At 51.4% G+C, this 24,426-nt stretch overlaps 3 protein-coding genes across 5 annotated transcripts in view; 1 reads left to right on the top strand and 2 right to left on the bottom strand.

The window, feature by feature from the left end:
• Positions 1-906: 906 nt before the first annotated feature.
• Positions 907-10,483, bottom strand: LOC120375701 (CUB and sushi domain-containing protein 3-like). 2 transcript variants are annotated; one of them, XM_039496533.1, is made up of 5 exons: positions 7,502-10,483; positions 5,240-5,374; positions 3,681-3,848; positions 2,909-3,112; positions 907-2,186 (listed from the first exon to the last, which is right to left on the bottom strand). In XM_039496533.1, the coding sequence occupies exons 1-5, from the start codon at positions 7,572-7,574 to the stop codon at positions 2,173-2,175; spliced, it is 594 nt and encodes a 197-aa protein (XP_039352467.1). In that variant the 5' UTR covers positions 7,575-10,483; the 3' UTR covers positions 907-2,172. The 2 variants fall into 2 exon arrangements, with proteins under 2 accessions (XP_039352467.1, XP_039352468.1); XM_039496534.1 differs by lacking the exon at positions 3,681-3,848.
• An 850-nt stretch (positions 10,484-11,333) lies between these two features.
• On the bottom strand, positions 11,334-20,074 carry LOC120375700 (histone H4 transcription factor). 2 transcript variants are annotated; one of them, XM_039496532.1, is made up of 10 exons: positions 19,832-20,074; positions 19,045-19,224; positions 17,990-18,216; positions 17,479-17,590; positions 16,602-16,754; positions 15,696-15,773; positions 15,473-15,593; positions 15,133-15,271; positions 13,581-13,705; positions 11,334-12,757 (listed from the first exon to the last, which is right to left on the bottom strand). In XM_039496532.1, the coding sequence occupies exons 2-10, from the start codon at positions 19,205-19,207 to the stop codon at positions 12,235-12,237; spliced, it is 1,641 nt and encodes a 546-aa protein (XP_039352466.1). In that variant the 5' UTR covers positions 19,208-19,224; positions 19,832-20,074; the 3' UTR covers positions 11,334-12,234. The 2 variants fall into 2 exon arrangements, with proteins under 2 accessions (XP_039352466.1, XP_039352465.1); XM_039496531.1 differs by having other exon boundaries at positions 11,983-12,757; positions 19,846-20,066.
• Positions 20,075-20,222: 148 nt separating this feature from the next.
• The window catches only part of C12H11orf53 (chromosome 12 C11orf53 homolog), a 28,962-nt gene continuing 24,758 nt past the window's right edge, over positions 20,223-24,426 (top strand). The window contains exon 1 of the mRNA XM_039496732.1: positions 20,223-20,415. The gene's annotated coding sequence lies outside the window, so the exon portion shown is untranslated. The remainder of the gene's footprint in view (positions 20,416-24,426) is intronic.

Here is a 24,426-nt window from a genome sequence, read left to right as displayed (position 1 = left end):
GTCTCCATCGATCAGCCTCATGCCTCCACCAGCTGTAGCAATGAGGAGCTCGGACTCCAGAACCTACAGGAGAGGGGTGAACACGTGAGCTGGGGAGGAGGGATAGGAACACCTCGGAGAGGCAGCTGGTGGGTAGCAATCCCTAAGAAGGGCTAGCACTGTCTGTGTATGTCACCTCCTGGATGCAAGGAGCTACCACTCCCTGGCAGCCTGTGAACCTGCACCCAATACCCGAGCCCTGAATTGAAGCTCCTGGCTTTGGTCCTGTTAGATTCACAAATTAAATTCACAGTGAACACAATGCTCTGGAAATACCTGGACGAACAGCAGGCGACAGCCAGGGGAGAGGACGCTGGTTATCCTCATTTGGTGCTGCACGCTACTGGCCAAACTGAGAACTGCCACCTTGGTCAGAATGCAAACTGCTCCCTGGCCAGCACAGCTCACATTAGAACTGGTCAAATGTTTTCAGTGGAAACTTTTTCATAAAAATGAATACAATGTTTTTAAAAGTGTCATTTCCAAGGGAAACATTAGTTTCCAATGACCTTTTTTCAGTGTTTCACTTAAAAAAAAATTCACTTTTTGGCACCCAAAAAGTTTTGGCCACGACCTAAAAAAAAATTTGTCCTCATTTTTTTGGGACTGGCACTTGCCAAAACCCAAACAATTGGGGAGTGCTGGTTTTTCAGTTAAAACTGGCCCTTTCTCTTTGATAGTTTTCAACAAAATCTATCATTTTTTTCATTGGTTTGTTTCACGGGAACAAAACCCCACTTTCCAACCAGCTCCGCCCCCAGCACTGGAGGAGAGATGGGGCTTCTGAACACAGGGACTTAAAGGAGTGGAGTGTGGACAGAGCCAGAGGGTGAGGAGACGCCTCCAACAATATCACTGAAACACTAGTCACCTCTAGACAGATTTATTGGCGCGATGATCACAGGCTTGGAGCCAGTGGGCAGAGACAAAGCCCCTAGGGCAGAAGCAGCATTTGCCATACACAGCATTTAATCCTCACCTTCCCCATGCCTACCTCACACGTGGCCAGGAGGGAAAACTCCACTGGCTGATCCTTGTGTGTCCCACAGACCCTCCCCACTTGCTAGGTGAGGGAGAGCATTGGACAGAGGTGGCTGGGTGCCAGGGAGTAGCATGGCACCACAGCAAAGCAGGCAAGGAAGGGGATTCCCTTCAACTGCCTTCCATCCCCCTGCGTCAGAAGAGGAAACTGGTGCCTAATCCCACATTAGGGCAGGACCAACCCTCTCCCCCAGCTAGAACAGCTGCTCCCTCTCCCCTCTCACTGGGGGTGGTGCATTCCCCCTGCTAAAGGGGGCCCTTGCAGAACAATTCCCCTTTTTCTACAGCTGGCCCCTGACTAAAGCTCCTTTAAGCTGAAGGCCTCTGCTCCCCGCTCATGCCTTGAGAGGGACTGGGACTCGCCAGGGCAGGCATGCAGGGGGGAGGGAGGGAGGGGCAGTCCCTTTCGGCCGGGTGGTTTGGTTCACTGCGCCTGCTGCCAATGGAACCGGCTCACGCAGACTCCAGGTCTGGCCAGAGGCAGCAGGGGAGGCTGCAACAATCGGTGGTGCTGAGATAATGACGTTCCTCATTCAAAGGGTGTTACAGACAGTGAACCCCACATGCCCCCACACCCAGTGGCGGGTATTATTCATCCCCATTACGCAGATGGGGAAACTGAGGCAGAGATCGGTGTCATCCTTTGCCTAAGGTCTCAGAGGAGGGAATACAAGTCTGCAGTCCTTGGCTCCCATTCCTGTTCTTGGAACACTGGTCCCTTGCTCCCACAGTGTAACCTGCTGCAGAGTAGGGAGATGACTGTATATACCCATGCGCTTGTTCGGAACAAAGCAGGGTGCAAAGGGTTAAGTTATGGGGGAGACAGTCCTTTCCTCTGCAGATGCTGCACCCCAACAAGACAGGCTGGCAAATGGTTCCAGCCCAGGAGACAGACACAACCATGCACTTCCACAAGCACATTGCCAAGAGTGTGATAGGAACAGACGGATGGAGAAGTCTGGCCCGATGGGGAGAGAGGCACAGTACGGTAGCCTATTGCGCTGTGAGCATCAGGCTGGCTGCAGCCCCTCCTGGGACGGAGCTCCCCTTCACAGCAGAACAGCTCCCCACGAATCCATCTGCCCCAGATCTCTACCCAGAGGAAGCTGTAACGAGAACACGTTCAGACAATGGGCATCTGTTTCATGTTAGATTATCCTGACCCTCACCCTCCCACGTGCCCCATGTCAAGTCAAAGGTGCCATGGGAGCACATCTGGACTGGCATGTAACTAGCTTCTGCTCCTCGCCTCCCCTCTGCTCCATGGGCCAGCGAAGAGCAGCAGAGCAAAACTCACTTTCCTGCTTTGACCGTGGAGCCAACTGCAAAATGCCAGTGCAGCCAGCGGAGTCATTCTGCATTATACAAGACACAAAATGGGCAGACAGTAGCCTTTTTCATACTGGGATCAGATTATTGGGGTGGAACCTGGCAACCGATGACCTGCACCAACAATGCACCAGAGTTTAGGACAAGAGGTGAAGAAAGAAACTCGACTAATCCTGTGGTCACAAGTAGACCAGCCAAACCACACACGTGCAGTGTCAGGCATAAAACCCAGGATCTTTAGGACCAAAGAACGTGAGGGTTGACTACTACAGCTAAAGGAGAATCTCCATCAGGAGCAGCACATTAGGGCTTTTACTCTATAGGGAGTAGCCACTAGGGGATGACATGATCACACATGCACAGGAGAGCAGGTCCAATACATTCCACCCAGCCCAGGGCAGCGATTGTGTTGCAGTAGGATGGGAGCAGCAGGGAAGTCCCACCAGGTTGGCTGGGGAGGCGGCTCCCTCTGACTGCTGGCTGGGGAGGAGTCACTTACAGCAGGGGACGTAGCAGTCGCACTCGCAGAAGTCGCAGCGCGTAAACCAGCGGGTCCAGCCCCACTGCTTGGTGACACAGTTGGAGATCTTGATGCAGCCATGGTTGAGGAAGGCCCCGAGGTGAGCCTTGTCCGTGCAGGTGGAGGAGCAGCTGCCGTCGATGTCCCGCTCGTTAATCTCAATCCGGCCCCGGAGGCATATCCCTGATGGGGAGAGACAGCAGCCGTTACCCCGGGGAGGCCCCGAGAACAGAGCCTGGGAGTTATTAGCATGCGGCTGGGCATGGCTATCAGAGCAGTGGGGCTGCTCTCTCAGGGCTGATGAGGCATCAGGCTGCCAATGGCACTAGCACCCCGGGTTCCAATAACCCGCCCTGCAGCCTTTTAGCTCACAGGTCCCCAAGCCGGGCAGACCCAGCACATTCTCCAGAGCTTACGACACCCCCAAAGGAGCACAGTAAAGCTGATGGTGCAGCCCCAGGCTGACATAGGAGAGCGACACTCCACTCTCCCCCTGCTCCTGACTGCAGAGGGGCAGGGGAGCAGAGGTATTTCCTCCAATAGCCCCTCCCTGCCACACATCAAGTATGTCTGAACAGAGCTCACCCAGTGCAGCCAGACCTGTAGACTATGCTGACTCCCATGTGGAGAACTGGCAAATAAGGGGCACTCCAGCCACCACTGGGATGCAGCCACCTCTGGGGTGGAACATTAGCTCCTCCCAATCCTACCCGCTTTACTGCCCATCAGTGCTGCACGGCGCTGTACTCACGGAGGCAGGTGGGTTTAGGTGTCCAGTGGCCATCGGACTGGCAAGCACTGGCCGGATCCCCCACCAGCAGGAAGCCGGGCCGGCAGCTGTAGCGCACCACAGAACCCACCCACCAGTCATTGCCATAGACCATGGAATTGAAGTCTGCCTCTGGCCGCCCGCAGTTCACTGAGAAGAGAAAGGTCCCAGGGGACGGTGCAGGTTGGAAGTGTGAAGGTATCGCCACCACCCCAGAGACAAAAGGGGCACCAGAGAGCAGCATGTCATAGGTACATGCTTGGTGTCATTGGGTGCCGAGGGCTGCTGGCATAATTCCACAGTCCCAGAAGGATGCCAAGGGAACATACCAGATCCCAGGGGGCAGAGGAGCCTGCTGGATCCCGAAGAGATGGCAACAACATACGCTACGGATGACAAGGGTATATAGCTCCTGGGATCTGTGATGGTCAGGGTATCTGCCACAGCCTGGATGACTGCTAGCAGTGCTGGTAAACTGCTCTGGGTATGTGACGTGGAACCTAAATGGATGCTAGGATGCCAGGGGCTGTAGGTAGATGCTCCAGATCCCAGAGAGGATCCATTGGTCCATCTCCTGGATGCCAGGAGGCCGAGGATACTGAGATGTTGCAACAAGTCTGTGTCCTGGGGCAGGCTGGGGGGCTGATGCATTAACCTTGTCAACACCTCATGATGCCAACAGCTGCTGTAATTCCATGCCAAGGGGTCCCTCAGGAAATGCCCCATACTTCTCACTCCCCAGATGCCCCCAAAATCCTCCAGGCCAAAGACAGCTTTTGATGGAGAGAAGAAGGGCTTTTGGGGTCATGTATGTATGTATATAAAAACTATACACACACACACACACACATTTTATATATACATACATATATACACACACATATACATACATACACACCAAACAGGTTTGAATTGAACCAAAACCATTGTGTTTTTTAAAAATATCTCATCAAATAATAAAACAATTAATTTCAAATCAACCAAAATGTTTTGGGTTAACTTGACATGGAATTTTTTCATTTCAATTCACCATTTGACATTTCCATCCACCCCGCCCCACTTTACAATTTTTTTTAAATTGGCCAAATATGAGAACAAAATGCCACGTTGAAACAAACAAACAAACAAAACAAAAAACAACCAAACCAAACAAACAAACCAAACAAAACAAACCCTCTAAACAAAGCATTTCAACTTCAAACAAATCTGGATTTTTCCCCATGGAAGCTATTCATTGAGTTCGACCGAAATTTGCAGATTGTTCCAGAGAGAGAGACAAAAAAAATCATGTTTTCAGCCAAATTTCTATTTGTCAAACCAAATGCACCAGTGGCTGTTCCTGGAGACAGCCTCCCACACATGAAAATTCCCTGCCTCAGGGGGACTTGGGACAGTGGCTGCTGTAGTTGAAGGTCTCCATCTGCCCTCCTCACTCACAGCCACCCACCCACACCCCCATCAATTCAGGCATGTCCGAGACCGCACAGTCCCTCCCGCACCAAGCTCAGCCTCTCCTATGCTCTCCCCAGGCACCCCTGTACCTCGGCAGAAGGATTTGTATCCCAGCCAGCAGCAGCTGCCATTCCCACACTGGCTCCTCTTCAGCTCCTTGTGTTTCCCTCTGCAGCCCCCCATGCAGATGGGGGCCGTGCCAGACCAATATGTGTCCAAGCTTCCTGGAGGGACAGAACAAGGCAGAACAACAGGGAGAGATGGGCAGGGGCCTCTCTCTTCTCCCAGGTCCTGGGGCACCCCCACGATTCTGTCCCCCCACCACCCATTCTCTTTTCCAGCTGAGCCAGGCTCCCCCAAGGCTCAGCAGCAGCACTGAGCCTGCCAAGGTGTGTCTACACTGCAGCTGGCGCAAGCCTACCACCTGGGTAGACGGACTCATGTTAGCCAGGCTCGAGCAAGCGTGCAAAGAATACCAGTGTGACCGGGCTAGGCTCCAGTGCCCGAGCTCCAGCCAGAGCCCTGACTTCCACCAGCCCTGGGGAAGCCAGCTGGGAGATCAAGCAGGACCCTGCTAGCTGTCACTGCAGCAGGGTCAGCTCCAGGCCTTTCTAAGGGCCCCAAGTAGCGTTCTGCATTCCTGTGGCCCTTCACAGCCCCACAGACCTTTACAGATGCTGAGGGGCCTCCTGGGGAGCATGGGGCAACTAAAAGGATTAGGGGTTTGGAACAGGTCCATATGAGGAGAGATTAAAGAGGCTAGGACTTTTCAGCTTGGAAAAGAGGAGACTAAGAAGGGATATGATAGAGGTCTATAAAATCATGACCCGTGTGGAGAAAGTGAATAAGGAAAAGTTATTTACTTGTTCCCATAATGGAAGAACTAGGGGCCACCAAATGAAATTAATGGGCAGCAGGTTTAAAACAAATAAAAGGAAGTTCTTCTTCACCTGGCGCACAGTCAACCTGTGGAACTCCTTGCCTGAGGAGGTTGTGAAGGCTAGGACTATAACAGGGTTTAAAAGAGAACTAGATAAATTCATGGAGGTTAAGTCCATTCATGGCTATTAGCCAGGATGGGTAAGGAATGGTGTCCCTAGCCTCTGTTTGTCAGAGGGTGGAGATGGATGGCAGGAGAAAGATCACTTGATTGTTACCTGTTAGGTTCACTCCCTCTGGGGCACCACCTGGCATTGGCCACTGTCAGTAGACAAGATACTGGGCTGGATGGACCTTTGGTCTGACCCAGTATGGCCGTTCTTATGTTCTTAAGCAGGTATTGGAGGCAGTGGGGAGACACTGAGGCATAGACAAAGGCAATGATTTGCCCAAGGCACAAGGAGTCATTGGCAGAGCTGGGGATAGAACCCAGGAGCCCTGGCTCCCATGGCACTTATGGCACGTCTGATTGACAGGCCTGAGATCTGACGCCCCCCTCTTTATCCTCTGGAGAGGTGCAGCCCAGGCAGCAGCAGCAGCTCAAACTGATCCTGCCAACAGGTCTCAGCCCTACCATGGCGTTCCCAATGGCTTTTCTCTGACGCTGCCAACAAGGGACTCTCACTGCAGGTGGCACCTGCATTTCCTGGCTGCAGGAGGGCCCCAAGGTGGGACTGGCAAAGTTGCAGCCTGAGAATGCTGCAAGGGTCTGGAAGCAGTGAGGGGTGGGAGTATCGGGGCCCTGCCAAGACTGCCAACACCAGCAGGTCCAGATCAGCACCAGAACCTCCCACCCAGCCCAGAGCATGCCGGGAAGACGAGACCGACCAACTCCTGCCCTCTCCATTGATGGGGAAGCAAAACGAAGGAGCAGAGAGCTCCTCTGCCCCCGAGAGGCAGGGATCACTCAAGGCTTCCAGCCTTGCCAGACAAAACCTATGCTGGGGAGTCTGGGACTGACAAGGAGAAATGGCAGGACAGGAATGGAGGATCTTTCCCAGCTCTGGGCAAAGACTGGGGTGGGCCCAGGTTCCGTGTGATGCCACCACCAGCTTTGTGGCATGGGAGAAGGGGTGACCTCCCACGGTGCCCTGCTGCATGGGCTGAGGCAAAGAGCAGGGTCTGCTTAGAGCAGTGCCAGCCCATGGCCCTGCAGCAAAAGGAGGGTGTCTGAGAAAGCACAAGCAGCTACCAGCCCCTTTCCCTGGTGGATCCCAGCAGGACTAGCTCAGTCTCCGGGCCGGGGACTCCGCTCAGACTGCAGAGCTGCTGCCCTACCACCAAAGCAAAGCTGCTCTTCCCCGCAGGGACACCGCCCAGGACTGGCTGGATCCCAACACAGCTAGCTCCCTCCCTAGTGGCTCTCGGGCACCATACCGTGTGCAGCAAACGCCTCCTGCTCCGTTACTTACCTTCCTCCTCCTCACCAGAGCCAAACCCAGCCAGCGTGACTAAGACGAGGAATCCCAGCTCCATGGTGCTCATCGCAGGCCCAGTCCAGTGCCCTCTCCACTCGCTGCCCTGCCCTCCTTCGTTCTTCTAAGGTTCCAGTCCTTCGCCCACTGGCCTCGGACTCCAGCTTTCAAAAGACCCGGAGTATTTGCTTTTCCATCTCCCCCTTGCCAGGGGACGCTGGCCGGGCTGACCTAGCTGCCAGCAGGGTCTGGCTCCGTCCCGCCCCAGCCTTCCCATGGAGGAGGGGAACTTCGCTTCCATCTGCTCAGGACAGAGGCACCTTACAGGTCCGGTAGCTAGGGGAGGGCTTGGGGGGGTGGGGGGGACTGAAGGAAGAGGCTTCCTTTAATCCCCATTCTTTCTTCCCTGCAGATAATCCTCTGGCAAAGCGATTACTTTTTTGCAGCTTCTGCTGTGGCTGCAGCAATTAAAGACCCCAGAGGCCACAATCCCACAGAGGAGCACCAGTAAAGTTTCCAACTGGGCCCTACAATATTTCCTGACCTTACGTTCTATTGGTCTATGCCAGGGACAGGTGGGGCACTGCCCATATATCCACCTGTGGAGACCCAGGTTCCTTGACCTATGTAGTGCCATGGAAAGGAGCTGGAGACATCCCGGTTCACTGCAGCTTTTGGCACCGATTCGGTTCTACAAGGTGCCGGCTAGGCTCTGTTGCCTGGAATGCTCTTGCTGCGAAGGCATCCTCGGTACAGCTGATCAGAACCAGGTTATGCCAAGCATGGGACACAAAATGGGACACGTCTAGCTGAAAGGTGGAAACTAGCCTTTGACCTCTGGGGCATGCACGGGTGCCTCCCTGTCCAGTCCCCGTTCAGCATGGATGTGAGAGCTGAACCTCTATGGAGGCGCTGTTCTGCTCTCAACAGCCATGGGGAGCAGCTCACTGCGTGAGCACTCAAGGAAATTTAGAGCCAGCTCCGCAACCTGGAAATCCTCCAGCCATCCATGCCACATTTACCACATGGGCAGGGCAGGCTTCCTCCATGCTTCCTGGCAGCGTGCTTCACCCCAGCCTTGTGACTCCACCTCTGTAGGACAGTGTCCAGGGCCCAGTCACACCTTTGTCCCCTCTGCAGAGGCTACGTGCCAGTTGTGAAGGCGGGTGCATGCACACAGTGCGGACCTCTGTCTGTAGGGAACCAGACTGAGAAACCCATTTGATACAGGCCTCCAAACCACTCGAGGATTTTGATCATGACTGTCTGAACTATTTCCACAGGGGTTGTGTTCCCTGCCCACCTCCGCCTGGGAACGCTTTGTCCAACAGACACTCACTCTCCTTCCCACCTCCCCACTTTTACTTAGTCCTGGTCTACACTCAAAAGTTACACTGGCATGAGTACATCAGGCAGGGGTGTGAAGAAACCAAGCCTGACTCACATAGCTAAGCCGACAAAACCCCAGTGTAGACACAGCTATGTGGGCAGAAGAACGCTTCCATTAACATGGCTAGCTATTCAGAGAGGTGCTGTTCCTACATAAGCCAACTCCTTCCAGTAACATAGGCTGCTTCTATGTTATGGCGTGATGCTGGTATAATCTCCATATCATGGGCATAGCCTTAGTATGTGAAGGACAAGAAACCAGTGCAAGCTTCTACACTCTGAATAAAGAGCATCCCTTTGGGTGCTGCCCTCCATCACCTCCTGCTGTCAGGACACAACTGTGAATTATGTCTTACTGGGTTTGTAATTAGAAAGTGAGCAGATGGCTGGGGGTTTAATGTAAAGTGATTTCTCCACTGAAATAACCTGGAGCTCCAGTGGCTTTTTCTCTGCTGAACTACACTAGCAGGGAACGGGAAAGGCAGCGGCCACCACACCACAGTGGCTGTGGAGGCCACAATCCCACTGCATTGCTGGACGATGGTCCATTGAGCCTACACATTGTAATTGTTTCCCTGAGCCATAAGCAGAGCAAGATACCTGACTTCTGTGCACCTGCTTCACGAAACCAACTCCCTGGCTCCCTTCAGGGTCCCTCAATTCAGGGCTCTCCCATGAGACAGCAAGAATCCTGCCCCAATTATTGCCACTGGCAAATCCCTAATGGCAGCCAATGGCACAGCTACTGGGAAAATCCCTCACCGAGCATGCCAGCGCTACAGGCTCAGCAGGGTACTGCAACACCTTACTCAGTTTAGGACAGGACGTGAAGAAAAATCCTGCATCCAGTAGGAACTGCAGGGAGGAAAAATGGCACCCTGGGATGTTTTAATGAGCACAAGTGCATTATCCAAAAGAGGGAGCCTGCAGGTGGGGCACTTGCTTTGTGGGATGAGTATCCAAATCACTCTGGTTTCCTAGGGGTCTCCCATCCAGGCCCTGACACAGGCTGGCTCTGAGCAGAAAGGCAGAGTTACACCAATTCAACTTAAGTTGTGATTTTAAACCCTTTAGTTAATCCAGTGCCAAAGAGCACGTGGACACTTATTAGGGTTTAAAGCAGGATTCCTGCAGTTTACCTGAAGTCAATTCAGACCATGCTTAAACAAAACCCAAATGCCCCCCTTAAACTGACATAAGAGCTTCCCACACAGGGGTTTGCCCAGCTTTAACTGAAGCGGTGCCGATGCCCCTCAGCCTGGGAAGGCCTGGCAGAGCTGGGCAGAGAACGGTAATCCTGCTCCATGGAGGAGCCTGAAATTTCAAAACAAAACCCCCAAATTTCAAAATCCTCCACAAGCCAGAATGACCATTTTCCACCTACCAAGACAGGAGGCCCAGCTCCATAGCAGCATGCCGGGCTGGCTGTCCCAGAGCCAGGGATCTGGGCTGCCGTGAAGCCCTGAGCTGGGCTCTTAGCTCTTCCAAGCTCCCTGTCAGTCTGCCAGGCAGGCAGGCGTCAGCACAAACCGAAACCTTCCACGGCCCCAGATGCAGCTGGCAGAGGCCGTCTTTGCTGCACCCCCAGTAAGAGGAGCTCCATAATACACTGGTTAAGGTGATTACAGCTGTCCTGGGAGAGCAGCAGGTGCCCCCGTTAGCGGGGTCATCTTGGAGCAGGGAAGGTTATTCCAGGACTAGAAAGAGGACAGAACCTCCAAGGGAACTGATCACCACCAGAGCCCATCTACCAGTCCGAGGGTGGGACAGGGCTTCCCATTTACCTGCACTTTACAGCCACGTTCCTGCCACATCACAGTAGGATGAGGTCAGGCTGTCAAGCAACCAGAACCAACCCAAGCCAGAGACCCTCTTAACGAGCGTGGCATGTCAACACCTCAGACGAGGGTATTGCAATACAGGTAATGACGACTTGGACTGCAGAAGGGTTGCAGAGTTGTCTCCCGTGTCTACAAACGGAAGTTTAGAACTGATACCCCTTGGGATCCCAGGAGAGAAAGAGGCCAGCTAGCACAGCTTGGTCCCGTGGTAGAGACTTGCTTGCAAGTCGACAGTGATCCCTATGTTAAAGCAACTAAGGTCTCTGGGTCAACGGGAATGGCTGAGTTGTCCATGTGCAGGGAAGAGGGCTGGGGGAGTGCTATCTCCAATCGGATGAGACAGCATGCGCACGGAAAGCTATGGGAGGCACAGAGTAAAAGCAGACGCTCCTACAGCCAAGCTGGGGATTCCAGCGGCATGAAGGTAGCTGTGTGTGTCACTGGACATGCCGCAGAGATGTGGTAAAAGCTCAAGTGTCACCTGCACCCTAGATATTACCCGGATCTGGTCACTAAAATCCCCAACTGCTTGGTCTGATCCCTGCACTAAGGCACGCGACAGCCACATTGACGGGGCCATGGCAGACACCACACAGTTGTACCCTGACCTGGCACACAGGACTTTTATTTATTTATTATTATAAAAGCACTTACTGTGCACAGCCAGGAGCCCAGGCCCCAATGTGGGGAAAGCCCTGAGCAAGAACCCGAGGGGAGGACGAAGGCTGCACAAAGGTCCCCGAGTGCTGAGAAGGGCCCCCAGCTTACACCAGCTCCCCACCAGTGCATGGGGGAGAAGCAACCTGCCAAGGGCAAATGGACCCTTAGGCTGCTCCCCCGCTCAGATCAACCAGGGGATGGGGCAGTGTCAATGCAAATACTGATAAGGGATCTGTTTGAGCGAGCTAGAAAACGGACACTCCCATGTGTCTGAGACAGGGTCAGGGCATCTTGTTCACGCGAGGGCAACGAGATACTGGACAGAATGAGCCTGCTTAAGGCCAAACAGCATCTCAGGAGGCAAGTCAATCCACCTGCAGCTCCAAAGGAGTGGAGATTCTGGCTGAGCACAGGGCTCTCAGTGAGCACAGGGACTGAGCCTCTTAGCAGCAGGAGTCGGACCCTTCTGCCAGGGACCTTTGGGGTGGTAGTGGTGGAAACACAGCCCAAACCTCTCCCCATAGGATGCAGGGCACTGACTCCCCAGCTTGAATCCCCTTTCTTGCCATGAGAATATGTAAGGCTGCTCCCAGCATCCACTGACACCTTCCTCTCCCAGGCTGGTGCAAGGGAGATCGATCCCTCTCCCCCACCGGGCGCTCACCAGACGTGCTCAGAACCTTCCCGCGGGCAGCACCAACTGCTCTGGGTCTATAATCAAGGACATGGAGGGACCCTAGCAGGGTGATGGAGAGTGCTCGTGATTCCATCCCTGCCCTCCCAAGCAGGAGAGACACCTGAATTTTTGAAGCCAAAGTGCAGAGAGGCAGCGCCAGCATCTCACATAATCTGTATCCCCAGCTCCTCAGCTGTCTTCTGTAGGCGGTCCATGACGTTCTCCTCCGGCTCCACAGCCAGGCCACTGGGCACCGCTGCCTGCTCCTCCGAAGGTGCATTGGCCATGACGTAATACACGGTCTCGTTCTCCCCATGCTCATTGGTCCTGTTCACCACACGGATGATGGGGCCGAGCGGGGCGCTGGGCTCTTGGTCTGGCGAGGCCTCAGCTCTCGGGAAGGTGCTTTGCTGAGCTGGGTCAGGGTTGGCAGCACCATAGACCGGTGGTGGCAGTGGGGCTACCTGCGATTCCATGTCATTGGCTTCCTCCAGGGAGGCCTCTGCCGGTGGCTCCAGGATGATCCCCTGCAAGTTGCCCTCACCCTCTGTCAGCACCACACACTCCGCCGTGCCATCCAGCAACTCGCCCTGTTTCTCCCGGTCCTTCAGCAGCTGCTCAGTCAGCTCCACACTTTCATAGCGCACTAGCTGCAGCCGCATGTAGCCGTCCTCGTGTTCCTTGTACCTGCGCAGGCCAGAGAGAGGGACGGGTGGGCAAGGGTTAGAACGGGGCTGGAAGGCGGATGCTTTGTGCAGTTACCGAGGCAGGACTGAATGCTTGGAGTGCTGCCCAACATGCTAGCGCACCCAACACCAGGCGATCAGTGGCAGTTGCTACCCCAACGAGGTTATTTTGCAGCACTGATATTCCTGTGGGGCAGACACCCCAGCACCCAGCACCCAGCGTGTTAACAGGCAGTGCAGTGCGGGAGACGTCGTCAGGGAGGGTAAATCCTTTCATCCCCAGCCCCTAATGGTCAGCTTCTCCTTGTCTCAGCCACATGCCATATAGAGGGTTTACATCTCCACTCAGGTCCGGTTTGGTTTCTTTGTCCCGTCCAGTTTCCATGAGCAAATTTGAGAGCCCCCCTTGGCTTCCTCACCCTTTTAAGCCCTGGAACGTCTGGGGGAGACTGAGGCTTGCTGGAGATTACATCGCATAAGGCATCCTCAAAACGTGATCGGGCTTAGACTGGGGTGACACTCTCTCAGGTTGAGGAGAGCTGGATCTGGCTGCAGCCTGAGCCTGCTACTTCTACAAGCATCCCAGCAGATCCAGCTGCATTCGTGTGGCTGCTGCCCGGCAGCCCTAGTCTCTGATCTGCCACTGGAGGCTGCTATCTAGGTACTGATACGGCCCCTATCACCATAGTTTCAGAGAACCTAGGAGCAACACCCCACCTCCACATGACTGTTCCCAGTGAGCCTGCTTCCCAGTCCCCCACTGCCCCCTGTGGCTTGAGAGAGGTAGTGAGCTTTGCACATAGGAGAGGCTGGAGGTCCAGTACCTGAAGCGAGGATGGCCCGAGGGCCACTTGAACTGGTGTTTCTTCCTTAGGTGCACGGTGAGGTTGTTCCCACGCGTGAAGCACTTGTCACAGATGTGGCACTTGTACCGGGGTTCCGAGTCACCCTGGGGAGGGAGCAGGAAGAAAGAAAGGGTGTAAGTGTCATGGGATTCAAACCCAAGCTGCCTCGTGGGAAGCCAGGCTTTCCAACAGGAACACACACACCCGACAAGCTTTATAGCAAGCATCATTATGGCAAAGGAGTGGGGGACTAGTAACACTTCTGACGGGCTTGGCATTTCCAATCCACGGGATGGAGGGAATCTCATTACCCAGGAGATCCTGTGCCCAGACTGCTAGCTGTTTGGGACTGCTTTGCAAAGTAGCCACAGAATCATAGAAATGTCAGACGGGAAGGGACTTCAATAGCTTATTTAGTCCAGTCCCCTGCACTGAGGCAGGGATAAGTATTGGAGCTGTACCTACGTCTGTAGAAATACAGGTATTAAAATGCTTGCCCCATGCCAGGGAGCAGCAGAACACACGCAGTCAGCCACGCAGGGAGGAACAGGGGCAGGCGGACCGCCACTGGTGCTCCCAAGGGATTAGCCAGAAGGCGATACAAATGGACGGCTCATAAAATTAGCACAACTGCCAGGTTAGTGGATAGTGTCCAAGAACGGAAAACTCCCACTCAAACCCCATGAGCCACCATTTATAGCCAGGAAAAAGCAGGCAAGATGCTAGGCACACATGTTAACACACCACAACGCCTAAATTACTGGGTGTGTATGCCCAGTTCTGGTTAGTGTTCTCTGCGTCTTTAATGTCTTCACTGCAGGGGCCTGCTACTTGTTTGTCAGGGCTCACCTACTGTTCAGTACATCTTTGCTAAATGGCCAACACTGAAGAACTGCTGCTCTTCCCGCCCTTGGCCCTGCATTGGAAGGGGGAGCAATTCCCTGTTCCCAGCCAGAGAGCAGAGATCAAAAGAGATCAGACAGCCAGAAAGAAAGTCATGAGAAACCCCCTCTCCCCAGATAACTCGTGTTGTGTCATCCAAGAATCAGATTAGCCATTAGCACTGCAGCAGGTGGAGAGAGGACAGAAGAGTCAATTCCTCCCGGAGCTGATGGATACCAAGCATGACCATGGACTATTCCAAATCTCTGGGGGGGGTGAGAATGAAGCTGAGATTTGCGTTCGAGTTTTATGGTCACCTAGAAGGCTAAGGCGGGCTTGGGAGAAAGACCAGTCGGGTGGAAGTCAGGAGATACCGATTCAATTCCCAGCTCTGCCAGACTCTCCGTATGACTTGGACAAGTCACTTGGTCTCTCTGTGCCTCACTCCCCCATCTGTCTAGCAGGGAGGAGAGTATTCCCTTCCTCTCGCTCTTTATTTAGATTGCAAGCTCTTCAGTGTAGGGCTCATCTCTCATGACATGTATGTGCAGCACCTAGCACCCTGGGCCACAACCTTGCTTGGGGCTTCTCAACATTAATGCAATATAAACAGTGGGAACAGCAGTAGATTCCCTGGTTCCCTCCTCACCTCGTGGACTTTCCTGTAGTGCAGTTTGATGGAGCAGAGGGAACGCGCAGTGAAGCTGCAGGCTTCGAACTCGCAACGATAGGCTGGCTCTTTGCTGTGAGTGTCCAGGTGCTTCCTCAAATCAATGAGATTTTTACAGCTGAAAGGAAAGAACGCGGGAATGAAGCCAAATGTGTGTGAGACCCCTATTCTATTTTCCTCCCTGGCTCATCAGTGCTTCTCTCCCACCCCCAGGCCCCGACAGCCCAGCCACCCTCCCTTCCCCCCACATAGACCCAGACCCCGCCTCTGAAGCCCAGACCCACTCCACCCTAGGGAAGTACAATTGCAGGGACCCCACCTGTAGTCACAGTAGTCACACTTGAAGGGCCGCTCCTCGCTGTGCCGGAAGCGGATGTGGTTGCGCAGGGAGGAGGGCAGCGGGCAGGTCATGTCGCACAAGGGGCACTTGTAGTGGTTTACTGCTCGAGAGAAACGAGAGGGAAGCCCATCACCATGGAGTGGGGAGAGGGAACGCACTTGCCAGAGCGACGGCTGGAAGAGAGAGAAGGGCCTTTACTCACCATGGTTCCTCATGTGATCACGCAGCAGCCTCTCGGTAGCAAACCTCTTGGAGCAGTGGGAGCACTGAAACCTCTGCTCTGTAACATTGGGGAAAGGTAGGGGGAGAGAGAAGGGAGTGCACAAAGGGGGAGGGGAAGGACAGAAAGAACAAAGCAGAGAGAATATAGCACAGATAGCAACACGCAGGACGAAAAGTGTTAGTTATATCAGAGCCAGGAGCCCTTTCTCCTCATCCACAGCCACTGACGCTGCCCCTGGCTAGAGAGCCACTGTCTTTGCCTTCCAGTGAACACAGTTCTCCCAGTGCTACCACTGCATGATGCAGGAAGCAACCCCAGAAGCAATTCTACTGCCTTCAAGGATGATCACAAACACAAGTCTAAAAAGGAATGAGACGCATGGGAGCTGGGAACATACAGGGAGAGCTGGGAATGTACACGGGGCCCCTGCAGGGAGCTGAGGGGAGACCGGCAACTCCTCTCACTTTTAGATACAGGCCCAGCCTGAAGCGGAGAATGCACAGCACAGTACTAACTCCAGCACCCAGCATGGCACAAAGGAGCTCAAGGAGATTTTAAACGAATCTATCACTGGCACAAGGGCCTGACTGCCAGCCCGAGACATTAGTCCCATGTCCACAGAACAAGAAAGGCACTAGATACAGCAAGACAAACCTCCCCCGTGCTGCCCCACTCCTGCCTGAGAGGGGAATTCAGGCTCAATGGCCTATTCAAGGCGCTGGTCTCTCTGGTGAGCCTGAGAGCCAATCAGTGCCAACATTCACAGGGGTCGTGCCCTGCTAATGCCTTGCTACTAGAACAGAGATCGCTGCTGACAAATCAAATGATCTGGCTAGGAGCAACAGGGTCTCTCAGTGACAATCCCACCCCCACTCAGGCGCTTACGATCCAGGGCGGTCTGCCGGCGGATGTGGTCAAAGAACTTGGTGTTGTTGGAGAACATCCCGCCACAGGTAGGACAGGCCACTACCTTCTCCTGCGTGTGGCTGCGCAGGTGTTCCCGCAGCTTACAGCGCCCTTTGAAGGTGCAGTCGCACTCTGAACGTAAGAGGCAGAGACAATGGTTAGCTCCTTGGCAAAGGACCTGACAGCTCCAAGAAACTTTCAGTAGCACAGGCAGAGGAAAATGCCTTGCTGCCCCCAATGGAGAGCCAGGCCAGGCATGCTGCAGATATGTAGAAGACTGGATACAGGCCTACATACAGCACAGATCTGTCATTCCACGGGACACAGGAGCAGCTGAGATGGTCACAGCCACGTGAAAGACAGTAGTTATTGTTCAAGTTAAACCAGCATTTCCCCCTTGCTGTTCTGTTCAGAGGCAAGGGCAAGTTCAGAGGCCTTGATACCATCTATTTAATTCCTCAGCTGGAATCAGCAGGTATTAAGCCCAGCCATGGGGACTAAGAAGCCAGAGTCCCAGGTTATATTCCTCACTCTTACACTGACATATCGTGGGCACCCCAGCAAGTTGCCTCTGCATTTTGGTTTCTGTAGCCATCCAGTGGGGAAATGGGTGAGGCAAGGCCCAGCTCAATAGTGTTTAGCAAGCCCTTTGAGCGCCTCAGTGGAAAGGTGCTACAGAAGTGCAAAGCCTTGCTGTTTGTCAGCTGCTCCCCAGCCCCTCCCAGGAGAGCTTTCAAGTTCTCACATGTGCAGGGACTGTGTTTTGTTCTGTGTTTGTACAGCACCAAGCACAATGAGGTCCTGGTCCATGACCTGGGTTCTTAAGTGCTACAGTAACATAAATAAAATCAAATACCTTTCCAGCCACAAAAGACCACATGGTTCTCCTTCCCAGCTGCCTTGTATTCTGAACAGAAGCTGTGATCCTCCACATGCCGGTAGAACCATTCAGAGTTATCAAAAGATCTCTGTTGTGGGGAGACAAAGCCAGAAGAATATGGGTCAGCATACGCATACTAGCAGTTCTGGTACAGCTCAACTTTGACAGACCATTCTCCCTCCCCTCCCTTGGGGCAAACACAGAAAAGCACAATCAGGGCATTCAAACTGGTTGCAGTGCTCATAATGCTGAGACCATCTCCCTTCCCTAGAACTGAGACTTTGTTGGCTTGAACCACGTAAGGCCCTGTCTGTGCCCCCACTTGAACTGGGCTGAGTCCTCAAGGGTTACATCAGATTGACAGCAACTCTCCCAGTTCCCGGGCATTCACTGTGAAAGAATAAGCCCCCCTTTTCTCCTGCTTCCACCTGACTGCGCACCCACAGCCAGGAGTTAGGAGGGCTGATCCCCTCTCTGTTGCTCTCACCTCACAGTACTCCCACAGACACAGGAAGTTTTCCTGGATCTCAGGAATGATGTTACGGCTCTGGAAGTCCAGCTGACAGTGGCTCACGTCTGACTGGCTCTGCAAGGCCTGCAGCCCCCACTGCTTCAGCTTAGTGTGGTAACAGTGGAAGTAAACATGGCGGACCAGGTCTGCTGAGCTCTCTGGGGAGCAGAAGCCACATTCCTGCCACAGACAAGTGTATTCTTCTGCAACACAAATAGGAAACACAGTTACTGACAAATCTGTAGAAAATGAGTGTCACCCTGTTAAAGCTTAAGTCCCCATAATCAAGAGAAGATGGAAGCTTTTTTCATAGCCTTCTCTCCCTGACAGCGGTGGGACCACCTACTTATGGTGAGAAGAGAACTCTCATCTTCCTACTTGTTCAGTTCTGGATTCTGGCTTATGATCCACTACAAGGCAGCCGAGACCTTGCACTCAAGACAGTCAATATAAACATCAACTATTTACAAAAATCAATCTCCTTAGCTCTGATAATAGCTCAGGTGTTCACAGATCCCAGTCCTGTGCTCAGAATGCTAGATTATGTATCACCCTTTAAAAATATATAGTTAATGCTGCTAAGCATCTTACTGAGCAGATGTAATTCAATAGATGTAATTGAAGTCACACAATGAAGAAGACTGTAATTTAAGGGTTTGTTGTTGTCCCTTAATTCTACAGACAATGAAGGATTGCTGTGTCAGGTAAGGGAGAATAAAGCCTTCCAGGTTCTTGATACAAAGCTGTCCTGCACCACAGCCTTGAATCACGACCAGACACTCTAATAATAATTGACAGCAGAGTGCACTAGATGCACTGGAAAGTTTATTTTCTTATCACAATGCAGAACACATTATCCCCAGTGGACACTATGGCATCACCCTCACTGGAAAATTCATTACTGAAATTTCTCCATGTCTACCAGGAGTGGTTCAGAATAATGAAGGGAGCTTGATGACCCACCTGATGGCTCTTCCAACCCAAGAGTCCACTTTTAGTTATAGTTTTTAATTGCACTCAGTGTCCCTTACCAAGAGGGTTCATCTCATCCCTATGCTCCCCACGAAGATGCAGCTGCAAATGCTCCGACACATGATCACAAAACTCCTCCATCTTAGAGGCCACATAGGTGCACATCTCCCATTCACACTGAAGCACCAACTTTTCCTTATTGCCGGCCTTTCCAGGAGGCATGGTCTGACGTTTAGGCACTGAAAGAAGATGTTACAAAGACACAAAATGTTTCTCACGCCACCAAGAAAACCACCACCACCAAAGCAGATGCCCTCTACAAAGCCCTGGGGCTTCCTAGATGCTGCATAGGTCATGGTACTATAAGGAGGGTAGAACTATAACTGCTCCGAGGGGAAAATAACCACAACACAACGCTGTATTTTGCAGACACAGCCCCTGCCCCAGGGAGAATCGGGGAGGGGGTTGGTGTGTGACAAGCCACATCAAGAATAAGATGCAACCCAAGTAGGAGCCCCAGGAAAATCCAGACCCCCCTGCCCCCGCTCCCGCGAGCGGAGAATGACGCTAAGGCAGGAGACACCAGCGTCCCCAGCGGGCAGCCAGGCGCCTGCCGCCGGAACCGGAGCGCCGGGGGCGCCGTGTGGACGCAAACCCTACGGTCCAACGCCGCCGGCCGGCTCACAGCGCAGGGGCTGCCCCCGCAATGGCCGGATCGGAGCCGGGGGGCGCGGCTCCCCCAGCCCCAGGAGAGGGGACCCGGGGACAGCGGGCCCCGAGTCCGGAGATGAGCCCCAGGGGGCCGCAAGAGCGGAGGGGAGGGGGAAGGACCCGATCCCGCGTTACCGGCGGCTCCTCGCGCCGGCAGCTGCCCCGCTCCGTGCCCGCCGGGGGGGGAAGCCCGCAGCAACCTAAAGGCCGGCCGCCTTCGCAGCCAATGGCAGCGCTTCCTCCCAGCCCGGCAGCCAATCCTAGCGAGGGGAGGGCGCGCGGGGCGTCGGGCGGGAAGGACTCGGCCGGAAACGCCCCCCGCTAGGACAGGACACGAAGGTTCCGGCTGCCTGTCAACACGGAAGTGCCCGAGTTTGGCACCGGAAGCGGAAATAAGCAATGAAGCCCCCCCCTTTTTTTGGGTATTTAAGGGAAAGCTTTAAGTCTCCGTTTTGACCTTTGACCCCGGCAGAGGTCGGAAAACTCAGCGGCTCCGACCGCCGCTTGTTTGACCTTTGAACTCTGACCTATTAGTCTGCCCATGACCTTCTGAGCCCGGTGGGCCAGGAGCTGTCCGTGAACCCTGCCACTTGACTCCTGACCTTTGACCTTCTCAGCTGTGGCTTCAGTGGCCCTTTGACCTTCCCAGGAGCCAGGGGCAGGGCCCTAAGAGCAGTCGCTGGAGGCAGAGGACACCAACCCCTGGCAAGTGGCGGGGGGTGAGAACCAATCACTAGTTGCCACTTCTCCTACAGCACCAAGCCCCGTCCCCCCTCCTGGCACAAGGTGCAACCCGTGCAGGGACTGCCCACCGGATCTGTCTCTGACCCCCGTATAAACTCCCATCAGTGACCCCAATGTGCCAATGACCCCTTAGCCATTCTAGGCCGATAGTTTTAGGGCTGTCACTGCTGCAAAACACTCTACACACCACCTTAACATACATACACTAATAAACACAAAACTTGCGCACACTACAAACACACAAATACACACAATGCTCATCAGGGCAGCTCTAGATATTTTGCCTCCCCCAGCACGGCAGGCAGGCTGTCTTTGGCATGCTGGTGCCTGGAGCCGCCCCTGCTGCTCATCACTTAAACGTACATGCATTTCTAGTAAGGAGCAAAACATTGTAAGAAAGAGGTGGAAAAACTGGGGAGAGTCCAGAGAACAGCAACTAAAATGACAAAAGGTTTAGAAAACCTGACCTCTGAGGAAAGGTTAAAAAATCTGGCCCTGTTGAGTTTTCAGAAAAGAAGACTGCGGGAGGATCAAATAACAGTCTTCAACTACATAAAGGGTTGTTACAGAGAGGATGGTGATCAATTGCTCTTCATGTCCACTAAATGTAGGACAAAAAGTAATGGGCTTAATCTGCAGCAAAATGGATTAAGGTTACATATTAGGAACATTTTTCTAATGATAAGGATAGTTAAACACTGGAATAAGTTACCAAGGGAGGCTGTGGAGTCCCCATCATTGTAAGTTTTTTAGGACAGGTTGGACAATGCTTGTTAAGGATGTTCTAGATATATTTGGTCCTGCTTCAGTGCATGAGGATGGACTAGATGACCTCACTGAAGGTCCATTCTAGTCCTATATTTCTATGATTCTAGGCCTAAATCCTCAAAAGGGATTTAGGCATCTAGCTCCCATTGAAATCAATGGGAATTAGGCACCTGAATACCTTTGAAGATCTGGGCCTAAAGACTTAACATCAGGTTAGGAAATAATGTGACCTAGTCCTCATCCTCAAGAACTCTCTCCTTCTCTGGGACCGATTTATGATTGATGGTTAGTGAACCTCATGGTCACTGCTTCTATTTTATCATGATTATTCAGATATAAATACACCATTGGGCCAGAGGAGCAGGGCAGTGGGTAAGCCTCTGAAACTTACTGAATACTATTTTTATCCCCAAAATGTTAATATTTCTTATTGGGTTCATCTTTAATGTTGAATAGTGAAGGCCCATGCGAAAATTCATGCAAATAACACTAGGCAAATAAGAGGCAGAAGTTCTGAGTCAGTCAATACAAATAGTGATCCTGCTGTGAAAACAGATACACAGCACTGGGACTTTGAAACCTTCCTGCAGTATCGTATTTGAGAACAATGCTTTCTATTCTTCCTGTGATGTGCGTGTGTAACCTGGATCATAAATAACGAGGCAAAAAAGGTTATAACGTGTTTCTTTGGCGTTCTACAATGTGTATTACATTTATTATCAGCATGTTCTATTAAAGGGCATTACAAATTGTTGTGGGCCATAATTTGAACAACCTTTCCCCCCTTTTTCTCTCTCTTTGCAAAGTCCATCTAATTACTGGTGTTTTCTACCCCCTATCTGCCGCTGAATAAGGAATTCAGGATCAGGATTTTAATGTTCAGTGTCATTTTTGTTAAGAGATATCAATGCCAGTTGCCCAGGTTTTTTATGAGTACCAATAAACGGGTGTCTACACTTACAATGGAAAGAAACAAATTATTTAAAGAAACATGTCTGTTGCAAACTTTCTAAAGAAAACAGTGTTAAAATTTTTTCTTGGTGGGGGAGGTATGTGGTGGGGGACAAATTGTATGCTTCATCTCTTATACAGGTTTTCATACGTATTTTTCAAGTGTTTTGCTTCCACCTTAACATTGTGGTTACTTGTTTGCTTATATATAGGACTTGATCCAGCAAAGCCCTTAAAAACGTATTGATTTCTATAGGGCTACCCATCTGCTCTTAGTTAAGCATGTTCTTAAGTACTTTGCTGGACTGAGGGCTTATTGATATCACATCTCACAATCAGTATACCTGCCTCTCAGGGTTGTTGTATGGATTGATTAATAGCTGTAAAACACTTTAAAGATATCAAAAGTAATGCAAGGGACCCAAACGTGTATGCATATACTTAACTTTAGCCACACTTTAGTAGTCGCTTTGGGGCCCAAGCATTGAGTATATAATGAGATTTCATGCGGTAGCTCTTTTTCCTCTGTGTAACTTGACAAAATGTGAAATCCTGCAATATATTATAACTGAAATTTACAGTTGGTCACCATGGTAAACAGGGCAAACATTGTTGTCATTTGTTGTATAAACAAGTAAACCCCTCTCATCCCAGAAGGCTACAATCAAATTACTGGCAGCTGGAGTTCACTGTTAAACACAGTAAATTAACTGTTTTATTATCCATTAACTTTATGCTGCACGTGTCACGCTATCTGGAGTGGCTCACAACTGTGAGTGCCTGCCTCAGACTGCCAGAAAACAAGGGCAGACACCCCAAACTGGTGGTATGTTTTATAATTAGATTTCACCAAGTCAGTAACTGATGTGAACTTTTGGAGCACTATACCAGTCTTACCATGGAGTCATAGACCCTTAGATTCTCCAGCCTATCTTGCCACTCTAACAAACTGGACTTTGTGATAAAAGGTTACTTAAAACTAAAATCACACCACATCAGGTTTCTTCCAGTTCCAGGAGGCCAGCCACTTACCCCAGCTCAGTTGATACTCCACATCTTATACCAAAGACAACAGTGGCAGCCAAATTTATAGTAAACTAACTAAAGATTTATTAGCTAAGAAAAAAGGATGAGTTATTGAGAAATTAAAGCAGGTAAAATATAACAACAGGTGAATCACAATTTGTGACATCAAAGGGTAGCAGTGGTGTAATAAACGGAATTTCCCCAAAGTCTTTCAGGGCTACCCAGAATAACTCTGGAGATCTCCGTCTTCTCATTCAGTTATTCTGCCCTGTTAGAATCCAAACAGTCTAGAGATGAAGGATCTTTCTTTGGATCCATTCTTATATCTTCTCACAGAAGACGAGCTGACAGTCTCTCTACCAACATGGACTTTTCCTTTGATGAAGATGAGTGAGGAATGCACTTGGTCTTTTCACTAAAGGTCATCACACACAATGGCCGTTCTGATAAAGTCCATCATTAGCATTCCACCAGGCTTCTTTGATGTCTGATGAGTTATTTAGTTACAGGGGTATTTACTCTGTACATGTTTGTTATTACATTATAACAGGAACAGATGAGTGAAAACATTGCATGTAACATCCCTTTAGTTTTATGACATTTAAACACCCAAAACATTAATTACTTTGATCTATACTAATCCACGAGTGAAATGACCTGAAAACACTCTAGCATGATCTGGTCAGCCAGTGTCACAACATGTTGCAAAATAATGTTATTTAACAATAAACAGCAAAAATGCTCTCCACTTAACAATGGGTTTAAATCAAAATTTGAATTAGGGAAATAAACACTGAGATACATCTCTTAGGCCAGTGCTTTGTCTTAGTAAATAGGAGTATAATTATTAGCAAGGTTTGTTTTGGGGCAGGCAAATAGAATTTAAAAATCAAACGGGATGGTATAAGGCGTGTAATATGACCCAGTGGTCCTGTTATGGTTATAGGGCAGTACTCAATTGGCTGTATATCTGTTTCCTATTATGGATCCTGATCCTGAAAATGAAATAAATGGAAGATGTGTGCATAAAATCCATACACTGCATTGAAAATCTCAGTCCCATGTTTTGGAAAGGCAGGTGTGTGAGAAGAACTGGGGTCTGTGGTAAGAAGGATATTGGTTGGGTTTTGATTTCATCTTTGGTTCATTATTTTCTTGGCTTGGCATGAGGAGCAGCTGCAGGTTCAAATATTTTTTTTAAACACAATTATTTTTAATTGCTAGGAAAGACACTTAGGCCT

Source organism: Mauremys reevesii, linkage group 12 (assembly GCF_016161935.1).
Source record: "Mauremys reevesii isolate NIE-2019 linkage group 12, ASM1616193v1, whole genome shotgun sequence".
In the NCBI taxonomy this organism is placed as follows: Eukaryota; Metazoa; Chordata; order Testudines; family Geoemydidae; genus Mauremys; species Mauremys reevesii.
The sequence above is the reverse complement of the archived record's forward strand: the minus strand, read 5'-3'. Positions and strand labels throughout refer to the sequence as shown.